This window comes from Vombatus ursinus, unplaced genomic scaffold (genome assembly GCF_900497805.2).
Source record: "Vombatus ursinus unplaced genomic scaffold, bare-nosed wombat genome assembly UNPS02000580.1, whole genome shotgun sequence".
Classification (NCBI taxonomy): domain Eukaryota; kingdom Metazoa; phylum Chordata; class Mammalia; order Diprotodontia; family Vombatidae; genus Vombatus; species Vombatus ursinus.
The window spans coordinates 29695652-29717771 of record NW_020940358.1 but is presented as its reverse complement, the minus strand read 5'-3'; the positions used below and the strand labels follow the sequence as shown (position 1 = coordinate 29717771).

The window sequence follows — 22120 nt, the reverse complement described above, 5'->3', positions numbered from 1 at the left end:
TTGGCTCTTCTCAGCAATGCAAGGATCTAAGACATCTCCAAAGGCTTTGTGATGGAAAATGCTAGCCACATTCAAAAAAATGCAGATCGAAGCATACTATTTGCTATTTTTTTTTTCCTGTTGAGTTTTGTCTCCGTTTTCTGGTGGCTCCTCCTTTTGGTTCTAATTCTTACTTACAACATGACTAATGTGAAAATGTTTAATAGGAATGTAAATGTATAGCCTATATCAGATTGTGCGCAGTCTTGGGGGAGGAGGAAGGGGGAGAAAAATTTTCAACTCAAAAGCATATGGAAGTGATTGTTGATAAATCAAAAAAAAAAAAAAAAAAAGACCAGGTGCTTTGACCTGCTAGAGGAATCTAGGGCTATGAACCATATTATAACACCAGGGCAAAGATCTGCCCTTGTTGGTTTAGGGTACTGGCTCCTGGAAGGTAGGTTGAAAGCATAGGCATCCCTGGCCCCCTCTCCCCACCTCAGAGCACAAAGGAGGTGAGTCAAGCAAGGCCCACCAAAAGGGAATCCTTTAATACAGATACTGAAACAGGATACACAAAACGACCCCCTGGGCAGTACTGCTCACACACATGGCTCTGGCCCCATAAGCCAGATGGATGCAATGGTTTTCCAAAAAGGGACAGTTTACCACTTGGATTCTCTCCCCAGGGGTATAGGTAAAGGGAAGGTGGTTTTTTAAAAACATGGCTGTTACTTGTTTACTTTGCAGAAAGGGGGATCTGGGGGATGAAGGGCACAGCCAAAGAATTTCTACATCCTGGTGAATAACAACTCCCCCCTCCCCCCAAGTATATTCTCTGCCAGGGCTGAAGCTTGGGACCCCTACTCCCCAATGGAATGGTCACTCATACAAAGTCAGGGAATATGCACATTTATGGGAACAAGGGAAAGAATGGGGGAACCAGGGGGGCTGTACAACAGAGGGACTCGCTTTCCTTTAAATAGCTTTTTTTCCCTTTTTTTTTTTCCCTGCTTTTAGTGTTTCTACACTATGTACATTTTGTGCTTTGTAATTAATCACCTCTCTCCCCCCCAATCCCACCCTACACAGCCTCTTGCACTTGGGCTTGGGATGGGGAAGAGGGAACATGGGTGCCACAGATAGAACGAGGCTGGTGGGGAGAGATCCAGTCTACATGACAGTTCCTTGATACCCAATGAAGGATAGCACGGGTTTGCTGTAGCCGTTAGGTCCACATACGTAATGACTACTAAAGATGAATTAGTAGGGCTTCATCATCAAGCCAGGAAGAAAAAAAACCCAGGGCCCTCCCAGAGTCCACAGGCCCAGAACATCAGACCATGCTCGGCTTCTCCCCCAACTCTGCCACATTCAGGAGGAAGATAAAACAGAAGGCTCAAAGCCAGAGTCAGATGGAGGGCTGGTACCAGTCAGGGTAGGGATGGGGCAAGGCTCCTGCTAGGACACTGTGGATGGAACTGTGCAGTGGGAAGATGTAAAGAATACATCAGGCCCAAGGAAAGGAAGCCTCAGTCCTGGTGCTGGCAGAGAGCTGAGGGAAGGGGCCTGGACAGAAATAACTGCCATAACAGCTAGGAAGAAAGACGAACCGAAGTGGTCAGAGACGGTGTGTGGCTACTAGGTTTGACCAACGACAGAAGTGGCTTTGGTTGGGTGAGCGTGATGTATGGGCAGCTGAAACTCTTTAGTTTCCCTGCCTCTGGATGAGGGAGAACAGTGGTGAGTGTGTAAGGACCATGGGGCAATGATGAGTTGATGGTAGGAGTGGGCATGGCAGTTCTGAGACCAGCCTAAGCTGGCGAATCCAAATGAAATCAAGGGTCAGTTGTTCTCGAAGAGGGACAGCAGGTCATCATTACTGTTGGTGGGGAGGTCGGGTGGGCCCAGGTATGACAGCAGCTCATCGGGATTGGTCAGTTCTGGGAGGAGCTGAAGACAAAGTGAACAATGTCAAGAGCCAGACAGAGTCTGAGTCCTATTTCCAAAGCTGAACCCAGTTAGCATGCCACCCTCCATCTATTTTAGAAATAATTATGAGACAAGCCCTCTAATTATAATTACAGGGCCAACCCCCACATGCTGGTGCTTTGACATGTTCATTACAAAATATCTGTTAAAACCATTTTTTTTAACCTTAATACAGCTATTGTATAGACAGTCAAAGATCTATGACTGTAACTATGGGAGCTCCTTCTGCTAACCAAGGTGGAATTGGATCTCAGGTCTTCCAAATGACTAAGTCTAGCCCTCCATTGACTCTGTCCCACTGCCTTGCTATAGTTTGAGGGGTGGGGACATGTTTGAACCTACTGGACATCTCAGTGAGGGAGCCCTGCCAATCCAGAATGGCACCTGCTTCACAATCTATCATCTTGGACAGTTGTAATTAATGGTTTGTGGAACTCGATCCCAAGTTTTTTGGACTTCGAAGTTAGTTATTCACTATGCCACATTGCCTTTAGTGAATAAGAGAAAACTTCATTTCCTTAAATCTCCTCACCTTTCTGGATTTCCTTTTCCTCATCTGTAAAATACTGAATGAATTCTAAGGTTTCTTCCAGCCCTAAGTCAACAATCCCTGTGACCAAGAAACACAATTGACCTTTCTTTCCCTATCTATAACTCTTTTCTCAATGACCTTGAGTCTCACATTTCTCAGAGAGGTTTGGTTAGCAAGACGTAAACTACACTCACATCCAGAGCTGGCTCTGGCCCTTCTCCGGTTCCAGGCATCCCCGGCTGCCCCATCATGCTTGCAGCAGAACTAAAGGTCAACTCGCCAGTAGGACCTGCCCCACTTGATGGCCCCAAAGGCTGCCGGGCCTGGGGAGGCGGGTTCCGATGATGGAGCTGTGACCCTGGTGGGGCACTGAGATTGGGATTGTGCAGCCCCTGCTGGCCAGGATTGTGAGATGGGTCCATGTGGCCTGATGGTGCCATCTGAAGAGGAAGGAGGAAGCCACACAGTGAAGTATTACAGGAAGAGGCATATTCATTTGTTCTCCCCAGTTTCCCTCCCTTTGGAGGTGTAGAGACCAAAAATTATTCTTTAAGCCACCCATCCCCCGTCCTCCCCAACCCTACCCTGAAACTGCACTGACCTGTCCAGGGATGGAAGGAGCTGGAGGCTTTTCTGGAGTCAGGAGGCTGCTAGGAATGTCTGACTGGTATGAGATTGGTGGTGGCCCTGGGGTGAATTCAGTAAGGGTTGGGGTACTAGGTGTGGTGGGGGGGAAAGAATCAGGGAAGTTTCCGGGGCCTGAAAAGTTAGAACCTACAAAACAAAGGTGTTTTGTGAGATACATTCTTCAAAATAACACTGCCTTATTGTGGCTTTTGAAATATTTTGAAATCAATTTAAGGCAAATTAAATTTTAAAATGCATTTAAGATGGAAGAAGACTGACAAAAAACATTTGTGTGGGCTAGTTGTTTGTTTTGTTTTACTTAAAGAGCTCACTTATTGGTGAGAGAAATTCCAAAGTCTACACTAGATATAACTATTCAGAAAGAGAAAGGATAGCCTTTATTGTTGCTGATAGATCAATAGATTTTGTAAATATCCTTGCGGGTGGGAAGAGAACACATAAAATAAAATGTTGTGCACATTCTACCCTGAATAAGGCCAGGTTATTGAAATGTCCCCCAAATATTGACTAGGATGGACAGGAGTAGAGGAATGGGGACAAAAACCCTTCACTGATGGTCCCTCTGCCATTCCAGGTTCCTGAGGATTCTTACTCCAAACTATAAAAGAAACAATCAGGCTGGTACTCACTCTGACTGGGATAATCGCTGGTGGCAGGGGCTGAGGGAGGTTGCAGTGGGGCAAAGGGGGAAGATCCAGGGCCCAAAGCAGCAATCATCTCCATGACATTGGGCATCACCATGTGGGTAGGGCTCATGGTGCGGCAGCGCTTTAGAACAGGTCCATCTGATTCTTCCTTAATGTGGAGGTCAGGCTTGATGGGCACTGGTTTCCAGCTACAGGTGGGGTCAATGGTGATTTCTTCATAATCTGAGCTGGGGAGGGGAAGGGACACACAAAAGAACAGGTTATCGTCTACATACAATCAACTTTTAATTACATGCTATATCTTCACTGATAATCTTACACATCCCAACTGATCTCCCTACCCTCATCCGTTTATATCATTTTCCCATTTCACTAAGCCTCAGTTCTGAGTATCTCTTTGCCCAAATCAATTTAACAAACAATTACTGGGCACCTAATGTGTGTAAGGCATTGCTACTGTCCCTTGAGTTTTAACTGAGATCTTCCAACTCAAATCCTTATTGATTTGGAATGAATTGTTGATTATCTAACCGTTTGTACCCAGCATCATTAAGTTAGTAGGATATATTATCCCTGAGTTGGCACTGGGCCCAATTCCTGAGAAGACTCCATGATCCAACTGTGATATGGGTGAAAAGATTTTGGTAGAGCTTAGCATTACATCTTGCTTGGCCATGACTGCCCTCTGGTGGCCCCAGAAAAAATCAGTTCAAAATCTGGCTAAGTCCAATCAGAATTACTTTTGGATGTAAATAAGAATCCCCAGCATATACTGATCCACCTCCAGGCCTTCCAGCAACGCAGTCTTACTGCAAAGAAACAGAGGATACACTGTCAGTTAAGTAATAAGGTCTCTACCTCAAAGATACCCTCCTCTCTACCCCAAGCTAACTCTCTGGGGAACCAATGTCTATGACAAACCTTGGAGAAGTCACTCCATCATTATGAAATGCAAGTTTTCCCGTGTCTAACTTTACCTTGCCTTACATATTTCACAAAGTTGTGTCAAATTGCTTTGATAAGCATAAAATGTTATATAAAATGCAAATTACCATTATTGCTACCACTACTGAAGTATCCTCTCTGCCCAATCCCCAACCCCTTGGTGATTCCAGAAGGCATAATCCCTACACTCACTTGCAGACAGGACATCTCCAAGTTCCCCTCTCACAGTTCAGCTGCAGGTAGGATTCTAGGTCAAAGCACTAAAAAGATGATCAGATACAATCAATTAATCAACAAGTATTTATCAAGCACCTACTATGTGCCAATAGGCATTATGCTACTGCTACAGAAACATGTACAAAGAATGAAACAATCCCCACTTGCAAAGAGTTTATGTTCTAGTGTCAGGAGCCAGGGGGGACAGGGACCCCCTTACTCTCAAGAACATATAAAAAGGCATAAGGCTGTAAGAAGTACCCAAGCTGAACAAGCCGGGTTTGTACATTGCCTCAGTTGTGTGTGCTAATGCCTCTATTTTCACCCTCCAGCCTCTGCCTCCCAATTTCTAGATCTTCAAACTGGGCTCAAGGCATGACAGATAGACAAATGATCTCAAAGCCCAATCCCCCCCCAAGGGACAAAAGGGGTGTAATGATCTATCACCACCATCTTACTTGTATGTGGCGGCAATCATGTCCTCGGGCAGGGAGCTGGATCCTTCGGAAGGTGATGGGACACTTCAAGGACACTTTGATAGCGGTCTGCTCCACACCATCCTCCCCATTGGGTCCAGGGGTGCCGGGGATGGTACCACTGCTAAAATTCCGCTTTACTGATCATTGGGAGGAAAACACAGATGAGATGCTCCTGGGCTTAGAGAAGCTGGGGATACTTCAGGGATATAAATGGGGAAAGGCTGCTGCTAATTAGGCATCGATGAGTCAAATCTGATGATGACAAATCTGAAATAGCTGTCTGGCTCAGAGGCTAACAGGATTTCTGAAGCCCCATAAAGGCAGGCTCATGGCAGGAATCGGCAGGGGCCCGGGTGCTACTCACTTTTGGTGATGCAGTGCTCCGCTGGAAGCAGGCGCTTCTTGATGAGGCCCTGCAGGACGGAGCGAACCGAAGGCCGATGCACCAGCTGCAGCACGAAGAGGTGCGACTGCACAAAAAGAAGGCTCAGGTCAAGGGGGGCAGGGACCAGCTGTTTGAGGGAGCCCACTTGCTGGGTCCCAGCCCCCGGGTCTAACTCCTATAATTTCAGGGCTGTTGTTGGGTAAAGGAGAAAGGAATAGAGGGAAGAAGCTAGGTACCTGTAGCGTCCCCCTCCCCTGTGAGTCTTTAGGTGTGGGATAAAAGTTCCTTTGGCCCCATTTGGAACACAGGTGGCTGCCTCTATTTGACACAGATCTCCTCACATTGGCCTTCATTTAGAAGCCTCAAGCACAGCTGCTGTTACCCAGGGTTTACTTGTAAAGAAAAAAAAGAGATACTGATCCCCCTTCCTCTTGAATTAATCAAAATGATTATTTCCTAGTCCCCATCTCTCCACCAAAAAACAGGAAAAACTGGGCCCAGAAATCTCCTGAAAGTTAGCCTTCCTTCTTCACAATATGTACTGTTGCTCATTTTGGGTCTGGGTTCAATTTCCAGAGCCCTGTACAATTTGGCCTGTAGTGCCTACTCTCCAGGCTTCCTTAGAGCAGCAGAGATACACCAAGGGGATTTGGGGCTCTTTATGTTGAATATAACTCTTTATGTTGAATACTGATTGAGGTGGTGTAACCTCCATTTGGGGAGGTTTTTCCTGCTTCTTTCTCCACAAACAGCCAAGAAACCTTAAGGAAAGCAGTGATCCAATCTTGGCACCTGGCCTGACATTTCTGCAATGAGGAGCCAGGACTCCAGGGGCATGGTCCTATACCCAGGGACCCTTGTTAACCATTTTATACAAATTAATGTCAACTCCAAATCTAATGAGTACAGAACTGGCAGAAGCACATGCAACTGTGTTCCTCTTTTGGTGGGTACAGAGAAGGGATTGGAAGATAAACAACTGGTTTGCAAGGAAGGGAATCCAGTACCTTTTCCTTTTGTGATAAAGCCTATAACTCAGACATTTTCACTTGGCCTAGCAGCTTTACCCTGACTATCATCAGGCAGGGATATTTGTACACATTCACACTCAGTGTGCCTGTACAAGTCTATACGTGTGTCTGTGCAAACTTTAACTCTCTCCTGTGTTTCATGTTTGCCTGGCCCTGGCTATGCTGCCCACCCTACTTCCTCACCCCCAGCTCCCATGTCCTGTGTCGCCCAAGGGTCACTTACACAGCAGCAGGCGGTGACAGTGATCTGGATGGTGTTCCTGCCAGGCTGGCACACGTGCTTCAGGTAGAGGGGCTTGTGGGACGTCTTGTTGTCCCCTCGCTCGATGGTCAGGGGCGTGGCATTGACGCTCACCTGCACCGATGCCGGCCAGTTGGTGTTCATCTGCCGGTCCTCGTGATGATAGCATTTAAACTGTAGCTCCAGGTCAGGTCTGAACCAGGGAAGAGGAAACAAACAGCCTGTAACCAAGAAAATCTACCACAAAATATGACGAGTGGGAATAAAAACAGGCTGATAGGAAGGTGGGGGTTCCAAGGTGCTCACCTCAGCATCAGCGTTTTGTAGACCGAGTCGCGGAGCTGGAAGACATGGTTGCTGACAGCCAGGTTGTGCTGCAGACGGAAGGGCTCCAGGACCACCCCATCTCGGACTGGGAACGTCAGCCGCAGCTCGTCACATGGGTTTCCTGCAAGGGGAGGGCAGGGGCTGGCAGTGGGAACGGGCGCCAGCGACACCCAGAGCCAGCGGACGTGTAGCTTGAGCTGGTGCTGGGCAGAGGGGACAGTGGGGGAGCCCAGCCGGCATCCGACCAGCAGCGTGGACTTGGGGTGGGCACCGCCCTCTTTCTGGCTGGGCCAATCATGAAGGCTCGCTTCTTCCTGGTTCTTAGGGGGGCCCAGGGCGCATCCCCCCCTTCTCTCTTGCACTATGCTGCCATGATGAGCCATGCTACGGGCTGCGTTTGGGCATCCCCTTGTTCTCAACTGTCACTTTCAACGGTCATGGAATGTTTGGAGCTGAAAGTTCCATTGCCCCTTAAAGGGGCCCCCAGCTGGGATGCCCAGTAGAGGCATGTTGCCCCTGCCAACCCTTCATGGAGGGAGCACACTCCAGGGGCTGTGTAGACGAAAGGCAGATCTCCTCAGGTTTTCCTAAGGACCCTCAAGTTCTAAGGGTGTCCCCATCACTTTGTTACTTGACTGATGGTTTCAGATTACCAAATTCTATTTGCCATGGTTCTAAAACAGCTAAGAGAATTGTTTGGTTTGGTGGGGTTTTTTGTTTTGTTTTTTTAAACTCCAACCACTGAAGGTTAATGTAAAAAAAAATTGATTGGTTGATACATCAGTCACTCCCCCCCACCAAACCCCTCTACCTTATAATCCTTTGACATAAAAAAGTTAAGCAAAATCATCTAATACAGTGATTGTGACTGAAAGCAAGTATAATTTTCTGCTCTTCTAGTTTACCACCTCTTAACAGCAAGGAAGTCTATTTTACCCTTAGTCAGTAGGAATCAATATTGACCACTATACAACCTGAATTCTGTTGTCTTCATTTACATTAGGGTAGTCATTGTGTCTACTGTTCTTTTGGTTCTGCTCACTTCACTCTGCATCAGTTCACACAAGTCTTCCCATGTTTCTCTGAATTCTTCATTAGACTGCCTTAGCAACCTAGAGATTCCACCGCTAGGCACAGACCCCAAGGAGGTCAATGACAAGAAGAAAGGTCCCCATGTACACCAAAATATTTATAGCAACACTTTTGTAGCAACAAAGGACTGGAAACAAAGTCGATGTCCATCAACTAGAGAATGGTTTAAACAAGTTATGGTACATGAACATAATGGAATATTACTGAGCTGTAAGAAATGATGAATATAATGAATACAGAAAAACATGGTTAGACTTATATGAACTAATGAAAAGTGAAGCAAGCAGAGCCAGGAAAACAATACACAGAGTGACTACGATAATGTAAATGGAAAGAACAAAACAACTGAATACTTGGAAATTATAAGAACCAAGCTTGTCCTCAAAAGGGGAAACGACAAATCCATCTTCCCTTTGCAGAAGTGAGTGGTTATGGGTGTGGAATATTACACAGACTTTCTTTGGATGTGTTGGATAGTTTTGCTGAACTCTTTTTTTCCCCCTCTTTTTAAAATTCTGTTATGGGGATAGTTCAGGAAAGGGGAGGAATAAATATAATGAGAAATGTAGGTGACAGAAAAACAAACGATATCAATAAAAATCTTTTTTAAGAAGATTATCACAGCAAAAAAAAAAAAAAAGGCTTTTCTAGGTAACACAGTCTTCTACAATCACTAAATGATTTTCAGGGCTTCCCATGTGAAGATGAAAAATTGCCTTCATTTCCAAACCTAGCCTTCAATAATCTTTCTTCTGAGAGTTCAGACTCTTAGAAACCCTGAGAATAAGACTTACCAGAGGGAGAAGGGTGCAGGGAACTCATATTGGGCTTAATGTCAGGCAGGAATGGAGACTTGACTTCTTGACTAGGAGACATATAGGGTGGTATGCTGCTGCCAGGAGTCATTGGGGGCGTAGGGTTCCCAGGCAGTGGGGAGCTGGGGTAGCCAGGCATTGATCGGGTGGGCTGCAGGAAAACGGAGAAAAGCTAATAAGGCAAGTAATGGCTGGATAACTAGGCCAAAACAGAAGTGTCTATGTGTGAGTCTATATTTGAGTGCATAATCATATTGGAAGGGGAGGCAAGAGCGGTGGCTCCTCATGTTCTGGCCCCTGGGGTCAAGAAAGTTTCACAAGGGGGCCCATATTCCCATTTCCATCATACCCCATTTATGTTGGGCTGGCTGTAGGTGTTGAAGTTCCCTCCATTAAAGTTGGTGTTCTGCCCATTGAACTGCTCTGTGGACTGCTGGGGACAAAAAAAACTATCAGTGACCTGCAAATAGAGCCTTGGCCTGTACCTTTAGTGCAGAATTCTCTCAAACATTTGAATACCAAGGGATGGCCAGGAGTACAATGCTGGGTTATAGAAAGACCCTGGATCACAGGCATTTGTGAGAAAAGGGGAAGAAGTGGGATAGAGGACACAGAACACCAAAGAATCTACCACAATCTGAATAAATCACCAACAAACATTTCAACATACAAAGAACTAGGGAGAAGCTTGTTATAAGAAACTGTGAACTTGTGTTATAGGAGCCTTTTTGCTAATTCTCGTGAGTTCTAGAACTGGGGGAGTAGAAAGAGAGAAGCTATAGAGCAGGCAGTGAATGGTAACAAATTAGGCACCACCTTCCCTGAAGCTTTCCTCCCAGCTCTAGAACTCAAGCATTAGCAAAAAGTGTATCTTGCCGCCTCATTCAGTCACAGCAGAAGCAATCTTCAAAATCTCTACTGTAAAAGAGTAGTAGATGAAAGATCAGGCTACAATAGTCTTCTGGGGCATTGTCACTGTTCCATAGAGAGAGTGATTCCAAGGCCTAGAACAGAACTTGTCCTTGTATAATACTTTAGTTTTTCTATAGTAAAATGGAGAGCTTAGTTCTTTTGATTAAAAAACAAAAAAAGGAGTATTTAGATGACTTAGACCCTTATAAACCTCTCTAGATTGAATTTCCAAACTATAATTCTAAGAGCCAAGCTGGCATTGGCTTTGTACCTTAAAATAGGGTCCTGCTGAGCTGGAGGTGGACAGGTATTGGCCCATTGCTTGCTGGATAGGCATCCTCTGGCCAGGGTATGAGGGGGAGGGTGCTGATGGCTGTGCAGTATTTGGTGTATATTGGGCAGTACTGGGAGCATACTGGCCACCTTGTATATACTGCTGTGCTGGATAACCCTGGAAAAGAGATAAAACAGATATCCAAAGATAGTTAGAGGGCTTAAGACTAGAGAAAAGGCATCTAGAAGAGAAAAGAAAACAGCCTGAAGAAGAGCACCGTTCTATTGCATGGGGGCCATGGAATACAGAACTCTGACCTCTGAAAGAATGCAAGAGTAGGTCAGGTGGGGAGGTGGTTGAGGGGAGAATTCTTGGGTATGTTTGGGATTCGGCTACGTCTGCCCCCTGGGCCCTGGACAGCTCACTCCAACCTGACAGCAGTTCATAATCCTTTATGCTTGCCTAAACCTAAACCAGTCCAGAATATAAACATGAGCAACTGAGGTATCTGAGCTATTCCTGGGGTGAAGCAGCTCTCAGATCTTTCAATGCCCTTTTCTCTGTACTCACCTCATTGGAGTAGGCTCTCTTGACTCCCTGTCGGGGCATCTGCTGTGTCTGAGGGGCCCCTGGGTACCCATGCTGGGGCAGTCGCTGCCCTCCATACAAGGGAGTCATTCCAGGTGCCCGGGTTGGGTTCAAACCCATGGGGGAGATCCCAGAGGGGCCCATCACCCCTCCTATACTGGCAGGGTTCATGCCAGCTGGGACACTGGGCCCCCTTGGACCCCCATGCTGCAGAAACTGGCTGTTAAAGGGCTGTCCTGCCCCCATCTGGGGAGAGAGAAAAAGGAATTATCCAAGGCCCCACCCATGAAAAATGACCCAGAGACAGAGAGAGAGAGAGAAAGAATAACTCCACATTCATTCTTGCTTATCCCTCAGCCCAGCACAACACTTTTAACATCCCATCTGACCTCTATCATATTACAGTATCTTTCTTGGGTCTTTCACTGCTCTACTTCTTTACTATCTTTCCCATAGCATGATCCTTCATTTAGAGCCCCTCCCACCCTTTCTCCAATAGACTCCCCCGGGTTTCCAGAAGTGTGAAGGGGAGGGTTCGGGAAACCGTATAGCCACAGCTGTTATGCCCCCACCCCATCCCCCAGTTTATGCATGCATGTCCATCTTAGAGTAAAAAACCCTCTGCTTATACTGTGCTGAGGACCTAGACTAAGTCAGTGTTTTATCAGTGACCTCACAGAACTATCCATTTTTAGAGCTAGAAGGGCCCTTAGAAACCTATTGAACTGATTATTTTAAAGAGATGAGGAACCTGAGACTCAGAAGTTAAGTGACTTGCCCAAGGTCACACAGCTGATTACCGACAGAACTGGGACTAGAACCCAGGCTCTCAGTCCAGTAGTCCTTCCCCTACACCATGCTGCCTCAATCTGGGCACACAGGGGCAAGGTGAGTAGGCAGGGAAGGCACCTTACCGCTCCATACTGGCTCAGCTCCTGACTCTGCTTCTCCTGGAGCGCGGCCACAGTGGCAGTAGCAGTAGCAGTGGCAGTAGCTGCAGCAGCAGCCACGGCAGCAGCAGCAGCTGCCTGAGTGAAGTCAGTGGAGGGTCGGGTGGCATGTGAGGGGAGACCTAGGCCCCCAGGGCCACTTGGACTGCCTGTGTAGCTGCAGGAGACACAAGATTATACCTCCATTCTGCCCTGGCTCAGAAGCAGCCTCCTATTAACCACATAAGGCTAAGATTTGAGCTCTTTCAGAAGATGGGACTCAGCTACCTAGCTTCTTAGGCAGAATGGAATCTCATTCATTCCTTTTCAAATGTTTTAGGTCAAATCTGAAGTCAGCAGAGCAGCACAGTTAGTCTGCGCATATACAAGTAACCAACAAATATTGATTCACTCCCTAGTACGTACGTGGCATTGTGCTAGATGTGAACTAAAGACCCAAATTCTAAATGGGCAAAATTCAAAAGAGTTGGACAGGAACCCCTTCTATAAAATGGTGCTTACCTGGTGGGAAAGCCAGGCCCTCCAGGATAGCTGCCACGGCCATACATTCCTTGCTGCATATAACTTTTGTTTGTACCACCTTCTGGAAAAGCTTGCTGCCCCAAGAACTGAGGAGAGTTCATAGCAGGGCTGCCACCTGCCATGCCAGGCATCATGGGACTGCCAGAGGGGTTCCCCCCAGGGCCCATGGGGCTTCCCAAAACCTACAAAAAGCAATAATACTCACATTGCCAAGAACCTCTAAAGCAGTGTGTCATGGACCCCTTCTCAGGATGTTCTTAGATATATAAATGTTAAGATAATGATGCGGTTGGTTTTTTTTTTTCCCGTCCAAGTTTAAGGAACCCCTGAAATTTCTCCTTGGAATGCTTGTGGATCCTTAGACCCTAGACTAAGAAACCCTTCTCTAATGGGAAGTAACAGTCTAGTCTGCTCTAAAACAGCAGCCTTCTACTACTTCAAAACAGAGGGGCCGGGATGTCAGATTAAGGGAGGGAAAAGAATGTAAGGGTTAGGGTGGGGATTTACTAAGGATAGTTGAGAGATTACAACACCCCAGAGAACAACGTTCTGAGGGAGACTAAGGGAACTAAAACTGTCTACGGTTTGCCTTGGGGGAGCGACAGCTAAGTCCTGAATATTTGGTGGGAAGCGTTTACCTGACTCTGGGATGTATTGCTGACTCCCCACACGGTGGTTACCACGGAGAGTGATCCTGTTGGCTGATTGGTGCTCTGTTGCCAAGGAACAGACTCATACGCAAATGAACCATCACTGTGGGGGGGAAGAGGCTAGTAAGGAACATATTTCAAGTTCCAGACAGTGAATTGGCACAATCTTGAGGTTAGGTGGTATAGGGATGCCTGATAGTACAGGGATTCACTGTTCTGAGAGGAACTGAGGGCTGGGTACAGGGACAGGTCATTCCAGGGAAGATAGGGAGTGGAGAGCATAAGCATGACTCAGACAGACCAACCACACAGGTCCTGGCCTTAATCAAGGCCCAACACAGGAATGGGAGTGTCTTTTACTCACCCGTGTGGCGTGGGGGGGGAGGGCAGGTTTCATTGGGTTCATGGAGTTCATTGGCTGTGAAGTATCGTGAGGGACAGGGGGGTCTGGGACTTGAATATAGTTGACCTCAATGGGGTTAATCTGGGACTCAGCCCCTCCAAGCTGCTGTGACAGAAAGAGAAAAACTATCACCTCTGAGGAAAATTCAACAGAAGATGCTATAGGGACTTATAGGAAACTAGAGTAACTGAATCATTCCCTTCCCACCACAATGAATGGAGAAAAGCTGAATGGGAGAGTTCACAGGTGTGCTCTTTTGGGGGTTCAGGAGCTAGTGAGTGCAGTCCTGTGGGCTCTTCTTTCATGAGCAGAGTATATACTCTGGGTATGAAGCACATGGAGGGCACCCCAGGCAGGGCAGGGTTAAGCTTAGGGACCCAGGGGGCCATACTCAGGGTGTCTCGGCCAGCTAGAGGAACTTGGCGTCCTGCCCATGTCTGGCAAACCTCTGCTCCTGGCAAGCTCAGCTAAGAAGAGTACATTAACCCCCTGTGGCCCAGCTACTACCACACAGGCACCCAGAGCACCAGTATGAATGACCCAGGAAGCTATATGTCTGGGTACAAATGTTTTCATCACTCTGTACAAAACTTTTCCTCCCAGTCTTTCAGTATCCATATTAAAAAAAGGAAAATCTCAGCTTCTTTCAGCAGAAACTTTGGGGGTGAGTAGGCCAATGAGAGAAGAACTGGGTCCCACCAGAAACCGCTTGGAGAAGTGGGTGGAGAGGGGGCAGGCAGAGAAGGGAAAGGTGTCTCAGCTGTGGAGAGCTGCAGGCTCTTGTTTACCATCATTTGCTAGAACAGAGGTGAAAGGCTGATACTACAGTGTTTTCCGGCTCAAAGGGATTTCCATAGTTGACAAATGAAGATGTCCCTAGAGGAACTAGGCATGGAAGAAGTAAAAAGACAGAGCCTTGGGGACCTTGGGGAAGTTCGAGAACCAGAAGTCCAATATGAGCAAGGGTTCTCAGAGCTCAGCTTCCTGAGAAGAGGCAGGGTGGAGAGAGGGCAATAGCTCAGCTCCCAGAAAATTCAGACAGGGGCTTGAAAAACAAGGCCAAAGAAGCCTGATAATTATTTTCTGGGAAAGGTGCTGAATAGAATCTTACCCAAGGTCAAGAAGGTCAGAGAGGATTAGCAGGGAAGGGCAGAGTCCAAGGAATTACAATGTGGTTTAACTACCACCACCAGCAGATACCACCATACTCCTCTTTATCAGAAGCTGATGCCATGGAAGAAGAGGGACATAGCATGGGAGGTCAGAAAAAAGGCAAGAGGGGAAAAGCAAAAACAAAACCTTTACTCAAATGAAGCACAGAATCTTGACTGTTGATCAGAGAGCCAGGTCTTTCTGCCTCCTATAGTCTCTTCCCCAATCCCCTGGAAACAAGGGACATTTTACCTAACAGAATTCCTTCTGTGTCTGAAAGAGCATATAAGCCAGCTGCCTTTCCTTCTCCTAAAGCCAAGCAGCCGTCACCTCAGGAGGCAGCAGGAGCTGCTCTCTAGCACACGGAACATTAGACTGGGAATCCAGTGTGAGCCCTTTAACACAGTCTCTCCCCTCCTCCCAGAATAGGGGAGGGGGGCATTAGTTCTGTTCCCATTCCTGGGCCAGCTGTGCTCTGTGTTAGGCATCAGCCATCTCACTTAGGGCTTCTGTGCAGTCTGCCAGCCTCCTAGGCAGAGTGTGAGCATTACTGCTGGTAAGGCTAAGTCGTTTCAGAGAGGGAGAAAGGCTGATATTGGCCACCCCACTGAAGACAGAAGCTCGGCCAGAGGTGGGATATAAAACAGGGCAGAGTACACAGGAGCAGAGAGGTCGGCCTTTACAGAGACAGACAGAAAGGTAGGTGTTTGCAGAGATGCACACTCAAGACATGCACAGACATACTTTGAACATGTGTCCGTCTGAGGAATTGTATACATCCATCTGTCAGAGGGTATGTGTTTGCTCCCATCTGTCACACACATACAGCATGAGTAATTGTCAGTAACCACACACATGGCATAAGCACACAGGGGATATGACTTGCACAAGAGATGTTGCAAACAAGAGGCATGATACACTTAAGACACAAAGTACATAAAAGAATGACAGTGTTCCAAAGAGCAGACAAGCCTGCCCAAGACATGCAGAAACATTCGTGAGCCGTGAGCCAAGGAATTAACAAAAGGGACAATGTGGAAAATGCCAATTGTGAAAAAAATTAAAGAATTCATGAGAGAGAGAGCATGTGCCTAAGAGATACACTGTAAAAGAAGGAGAGCAGTAGAACCAAAATAGAGGAGGCCCAAGACATGGAAAGAGACAGAAATGGTGAGATGGCTATACACAGGGAAGAGCAGAATAGTAAAGACAAGTCTCTTAGGGAAAACCGGCATAAATACATGTGGATCTATATGTATGTAAACACACAGTACAGACACACACATACATCCATTATCGTAGTTATAGAATTAAAGAACCCTTCAAATGGTGAAAGGAGTTTTAGAAATTATGTAACCCAGTTCCTTTTATAGAAGAGGAAATGTGACATATCTAAGGTCATTAGAACCCAACTCTCCTGAACCAAAGTTCAATGTTCTTCTTATGTGTGTTGTTTTCTAATTTGAAATAGTAAAACCTTAATATCCTTTCTAGTCCAAATGTTCTTTCATGGGGGGAGGGGTAGGAGGAAGGGAAGGTTCAAGATGCCTCTTTATTGAGCTCTCATTATTTTAGTTCTTTGGAACCAAAGGATTAATTTCACCAGTGAACAATCCCCTCCCCCGACTGGGGGTTACTAGGCTGTTTCAACTGGTCCTTTAGAAGTCCCATGAAAGGTAGCAGATGTGAATCAGTGTCCTTCAAGTGTTAAAGGAGCCCACCTGGAGCAGTGTCCCATAGTAGGGAACAAAGGAGACTCTAGTCTTAAAGACAGCCCCAGTGTTCTCGGCAATGATCTAACATGCTGAAACGGAGTTGCCTTTTGGGGGGTAGGTGGATAACTGCATAAGTCATTACAACAATCCAAAATACCAAGGACTCAGGGTAGTTGAGTAAGAGAATCATAACTAAAGCTAAATCACTGACCCCACCCCACCCCCAGTTAGCAATTCAAAGCACTTTATGCATAACTTCCAGCTTGGGGGTGGGGGGAGGCGGGGATGGGAAAAGTTAATCTTATTCTTCTAACCACTTTACAACTTTTAATTGTAGAGAAGGAACAGAGGTACAAAGAAAGGAAAGTGAGAGCCAGATTCAGAACTGAGACTCTAGATAGTTAGAATGTTAGTAGTCTGACTAGTGAGCTGGTGCAGGAGAGGGAGAGAGGGAGAGAAGGGGGGGAGGGGGGGGAGAGGGAGAGAGAGAGACAGAGACAGAGACAGAAACAGAGAGAGGCAGAGAGAGAGCCGGAATTAGACAAGAAAGTAATAGGGAAAAGGGGAAGTTTTATTTCTAGCTCAGAGAACTCAAGTCAATTTCCTAGAGAACTGTGGAGTTACTTGGTTAGGGCAGGAAGGTATAGAAAGAAGAAAGTCTGTCTCATACATAGTGCCCGGAAATGGGGTTCTTTATCCCGGACAAAAAAACTACCTACCCCCCCCCCCCAAAATCTTGAAGAGTCAGTAGGCTCAGGCATTCTTTCAAAGACCCAACTATTCTCTCGTCATAGAACGTGGGGTTTCCCAGTCCTAACCCTTGGGCAAATAAGGCCTCTTAAGAGTAACCCAGCTCACAAGGGTCTTTCAGAAGCATGTTTCTAGCCAGGGACAGCTGCAAGGCAGTCATAGGGAGGGGCCCAGAGGGAAGTTAAGTGCATGCAGTTTAATTGAAAGAGCAGTAGGGGGAGGGGAAGACTGGGCTCCAGAGCTTGCCAGTTAGGTTTAGGAAATTCTAGGCAACATAAGGCCAAGCCCACCTACCTCCCACCCCTTCCTGTTCCTTACAAGCTCAGGTGATGACCTCTCTCTCCACCAGTAAGTGTTCCAAGATCTGAGAGGTCAGGACTATCAACTTTGGTAGTTGTCAAGGCTTGATCCCCTTGAAATGGAGTCTACAAACTTTAGTTGGAAAAGCAGGGGCCCAATAACTTTCTATCCCCAGGGCTTAAATTCAATTCAACAAGGATTTATTGAGTTTCTACCATGTGCCCATACTGTGATGAGGTACACAAAGACAAAACATCAAATTTGTCATGGCCCTCAAGGAACTAGCATTCTTTTGGGGCCCCAAACACAGGGCTCACCCATCTCAGGATAAAGCAAAATAGATTCAGCTGGTCCAGTTACTAGACTGTCCCAGCAACGGCCAGACAAAACCGAGGCTTCCCCGAATCCTTGAAGCAGGGATGACACACAGGAAGGGGGGTGGGGAGATTCTCAAGCAACTAGAATCAGTGCTTAACCTACAAGCTTCCTTCTCTGAAGGTAGCTACATGGGACATCAGTTTGCTAAAGTCTAATCCCAAACCCAGCCTTATCTCTCTGGAATGAAGAACAGAAACATTACAACCCCTCTTCCACCATAAGGCTCCCTATAATGCCGTCCCAGAATGCAAGAGATCTAAGGAAATCTGAAAGACTGGCAAAGAAATTTTCCTGGGTTGAAGGTTTCTGTGGTGTATCTAATCATTTCAGCTTACCTAGGAAATTGTACAGGACTCTGGTCAGATTAGTGTTAGGACTGGGTCCTCGGGTTGAGACTATCAGGCTGGAGCTGAAGAGAAGAGAGGGGCCTGCTATCACATGGGCGTGGGGAACTCCAAATCAACTAAGTTCCTGCCATGGACAGGAGACCACAGATATTTTCAGTTCCCCCAACCTAAATCCTACTAAAGACAAGGTGATTTTCTACCATATTCAATTATTGTGAATTTCTGTGGTCCCTTCCATTTTAGTGGACAGCTCCCTCCAGATTTCCATGGGTTCAGTTTTTTAGGGTGAGAAAAAAATCACTGTTCTCTAATGCCATTCATTATACTCTGCAAAACCTCAGCAGGCTGACCAGAGTCCTGGCAAAGAAACTCAGAATGTTATGGCTGGAAGGGATTGTGGAAATCATCCAACCCAAACCCCTCATTTTACAGATGAGGAACTGAGACCTGGAGAGGTTAAGTGATTTGCCCCATGTCACACAAGTTGGTGGTATAGCCAGGCCTAAAATTCAGTTCTCCTGAGTCTTAATCTAGTTTTCTTTTTACCATACCAGGCTGTCTCTTACTCACAAAAGGGAAAGGCTTGGGGGATCATCATCCTAATCCTTTTGAGATGGAGGCAGATTTCATTCTCTATCCTTCTGGGCCCAGGAACAGCGCTAGGAACAACAGAACCCAGGAGGAGTCTCAGTTTTATACCCCCTAAAGAAAAACACAGAAGCAACAATCTCTCTTGGCTTCTTTTCCCTTTGCTCTATTGGCACCGTATACAGCTCCTTTCTCTGTAATAGGTTGAGTTTCAACCTACTTTCACTGACAACAGGGACAGACTGACATCCCCAATGCTATTAAGTTGGGGTACAGGGGTAATCTGTATCGTCAAATAGCATGAGAAATCCAGACCACCTTGAAATGGAAGAACATGGAAAAGAGGGGTTCTAGCCTTCTTTCTCACCATGGACAATCTGAACTCAAAAAGCACCCGGTTGATTGATGAGATCACCCAAAATCTCCTAAGTGACTGGAAGAGACAAGACAGCTTTAACCTACTAAAGAGCAAAGGCATGCTAAATTGAGTATCTTGGTGTCTAACCGTACGGGTACTAACTTTGTATAAGGCTCCAGAGGAGTTCTGTAAGTCTGGTTCTGTACACTTGGACTCTCTTAAGTTCCTCTCTAGCTAGCCCAGGCTTTCATTTGGGAACAGGAGTAACAGTTCAATCCAATTCCCCTCTGCTTTCCCAACTAATCAACCAGACTCCCAAGAGGAGCAACTCATTCTCCAGAGGTTGCAAAAAGCTGCTAATAGGACTTCTTCAGCTACAGACTTCTACCTTGTAGCTTCTAGGAGGCAAAGGTAACTAACTGTAGAAGGGACAAAGAAAATCAGATGAATTTAGAGAAGACTACAGATAGGATGGTGACAATGGGACAGAAGAGTTCCTGATGGGGCTGGGAACAGAAAAGGAAACATTCCCTTGATTCAGTCCCAAGTAATATAGGGAGGAGGATTAATTTGTACTACTAGAAAGGGCCACAGCCTTGTGTGACTGGACTGGCTGTGTTCTATTTCTGGGAGGTAGCATAAGCTACTAGAATAAGCATCAAGCAGGAGCCTAGATACTTGGGTTCTGATGCTGGTTCAGTCACAGTGACTTTGGCCAGATTACTTAATCACTTTAAACCTGAACTCTCCAATAAGCAAAATGGGGGATGGGGGGAAACAGTTTCTGCTCCTATCTATTTCGTAGGACTGTCATTCGAATAAGAACAAAAGAATTGCTACCTTGGGTCAGAAACATGGCCTGTCCAATCCATGACAGTAGGTCTAACATTGATCCCACGGGATCTTTTATGCAATAGCATAATTGTTCTTTTAGATATCAATCATAAAATATCAGAGATGTACCCCCCCAAAACTCCAATATTCTAGTTTCCCTTAACAACTCATTATGGATCTATAATCTATTAATTTAGCTAATTTTAAAAACATTTATATTTTTAGTTTGTACCTCCTGGAATAATTAATTCTTTAAGTTTATTATGAAAAATAAGAATTCCTTTTATTTATCCTAAATTTACCTTTTTCAAACTTCAAGGAGTGCACCCTAGTTCTAGTACTCCAGGATTTGGTGATTAAGTCCAGGTTCACCCTATCTGTACCCTTCATGATTTATGACATTCTGTAGATGTCCCTGTGAAATCTTCTCTAAGTAAAAATCTGTGAGAATAAATAATACAAACGAAGTACTTTGAGTCAAAGACATTATTACCGACATTATTATTAGTACTGCTATTTTATGCTCCACCCCTGAGTGTCCTAATTCTAGCCTCTCCAGGCTTCAGTTTCCCCATTCTGGAATGGGGTGTGCTCTCGAGGAGGCCATGGCAGGGGACTGAAAAGGTAAACAGTCTACCATAGACCCAGGAGAAATGTATAGCACCTTTTAGGATGAGCCTAGGTAGGGTCACAGACTACACTGGTGGGCACATTTTGGGGTTTGGAATGGGAAAGCCTCTAAGAAGATGGGACAGAAAAACCAAAGTGGGCCTGGCAAGACAAACCAAGCAGGCCTGGCAATGCCTGTCTGCAAAGGGAGAAGCTATCCAGGAAGGCCCACTCCTCTCACCACACACAGGTAAGAAAGGTACTGAATGATGAGTAAAATCTCCGTTTCCAGAGGCCCCCACCTCCCCTTCACCTTCATGGTTTCTCGGAACAGCTGGGTTTTCCCCAATCAAACCCCAAACAATGGCTCAAGTTGGGTGAAAGAGAAAACCTCAGGAGACAAAAGGGTCATTTCTGCCTAACAATAGGGTCATTTCTCCGTAGGACCACCCCAAGGAAAGGAATTCAGTCAAGGTATGTCTCAACAGAGAGACTGGAAGGGAACAGAAGGGGGATGGGGTGGTCTTACTCATCACCCATGCCAACCCCCCCCTTCTCGCATGCAGAGGAAGCAGCAGCCGCCTGGTGTGTTGGGGGGGGGCTCAGGAGCGCCCCAACACCCGCCTAGGTTCTACTGGGCAAACAGTCACAGCCTCGTCGGACCTGGCTAGCTCATTAGGAAGGACGGTCTTAGGCCCTGGGGAAAGGGGGCTCTGCAAGGAATCCCGGGCTGGGGGGCGGGCAGGCTCCGGACACCCACACGATGCCGTCGCCGGCGTGGGAAGGGGGCCCACCGGGCGCGCGGCCGCGGCTCCCCGCGGGGGCCCCTCATCCTGGCCCGGCCGCGCGCCACGGGCACGGGCACCTCGCTCCGGCCGGCCCCGCGCCCCCGTGCCCCCACGGCGGCCTCGTTGCCATGGCGACCCCGGCCTCCCCGATGAGGGTGGCAGCTCCGCTTCGCGGCGGGAGGGGACCCGGCCCCTGGCGGGGGCGGGAGGAAGCTGGGCTCGCAGACCCCGGGACGATCCCGGCGTCGGGACCTGTGCCTGACCCTCCAGTGCCGCAATCTCGCCCACCCTCCCCGCAGCTCCAGCCCTGGCCCACTCACCTCCCGGCCGGGCGCCCGGAATGGCCGAGGGGCCCCCGAGCCCGGCTGCGGCTCAGGGCCCAGCTCAGCGCCTCGCCGGCTGCCTGCCGCTGCCGCTGCCTCCGCCTCCGCGGCCCGCCTGCTCCATGCCGCCTCGCGGCCGCCGCGCCGGCCGGGGGGCTCAGCTCAGGCGCCCTGCTCCAGGGGCCGCTGCTGCTGCCGCCGCCACCGCCACCTCCCGGCTCCGATTGCACAATGGAGCGGCCGCTGCCGCCGCATCATCCATATGCATGAGTTCTAGAGACTGGCTCCGCCCCCAGCCCCACCTCAGGCGAGAGCAACACATTCCCGAATGATCGATGGGTCAGGGAGAA

General features: G+C 47.3%; 1 protein-coding gene across 10 annotated transcripts; it reads right to left on the bottom strand.

Moving 5' to 3' along the window:
• Positions 1-508: 508 nt before the first annotated feature.
• ZMIZ2 (zinc finger MIZ-type containing 2) lies at positions 509-21844 on the bottom strand. 10 transcript variants are annotated; one of them, XM_027851972.1, is made up of 22 exons: positions 21768-21794; positions 20353-20491; positions 18841-18929; positions 18259-18332; positions 13590-13733; positions 13214-13328; positions 12555-12757; positions 12018-12210; positions 11086-11349; positions 10513-10692; positions 9679-9762; positions 9309-9480; positions 7402-7543; positions 7078-7288; positions 5803-5908; positions 5418-5575; positions 4936-5003; positions 4539-4607; positions 3781-4025; positions 3105-3277; positions 2698-2943; positions 509-1932 (listed from the first exon to the last, which is right to left on the bottom strand). In XM_027851972.1, exons 7-22 carry the CDS (start codon positions 12740-12742, stop codon positions 1825-1827), a joined length of 2607 nt encoding a protein of 868 aa, XP_027707773.1. In that variant the 5' UTR covers positions 12743-12757; positions 13214-13328; positions 13590-13733; positions 18259-18332; positions 18841-18929; positions 20353-20491; positions 21768-21794; the 3' UTR covers positions 509-1824. The 10 variants fall into 10 exon arrangements, with proteins under 10 accessions (XP_027707773.1, XP_027707783.1, XP_027707795.1 ...); XM_027851982.1 differs by lacking the exons at positions 18259-18332; positions 18841-18929; XM_027851994.1 differs by lacking the exons at positions 18259-18332; positions 18841-18929 and having other exon boundaries at positions 13590-13730.
• Between the last annotated feature and the right edge of the window lie 276 nt (positions 21845-22120).

Excerpts from the sequence above, each read along its gene's own strand:
- ZMIZ2 (XM_027852020.1), bottom strand. The coding sequence starts at position 13,640 with ATGAACTCCATGAACCCAATGAAACCTGCCCTCCCCCCCCACGCCACA. Across the intron at positions 11,350-12,017 it reads AGCTGAGCCAGTATGGAGCG|ATGGGGGCAGGACAGCCCTT; the intron begins GTAAGGTGCCTT and ends CTCTCTCCCCAG. Across the intron at positions 9,763-10,512 it reads CAGCAGGACCCTATTTTAAG|CAGTCCACAGAGCAGTTCAA; the intron begins GTACAAAGCCAA and ends TTTTGTCCCCAG.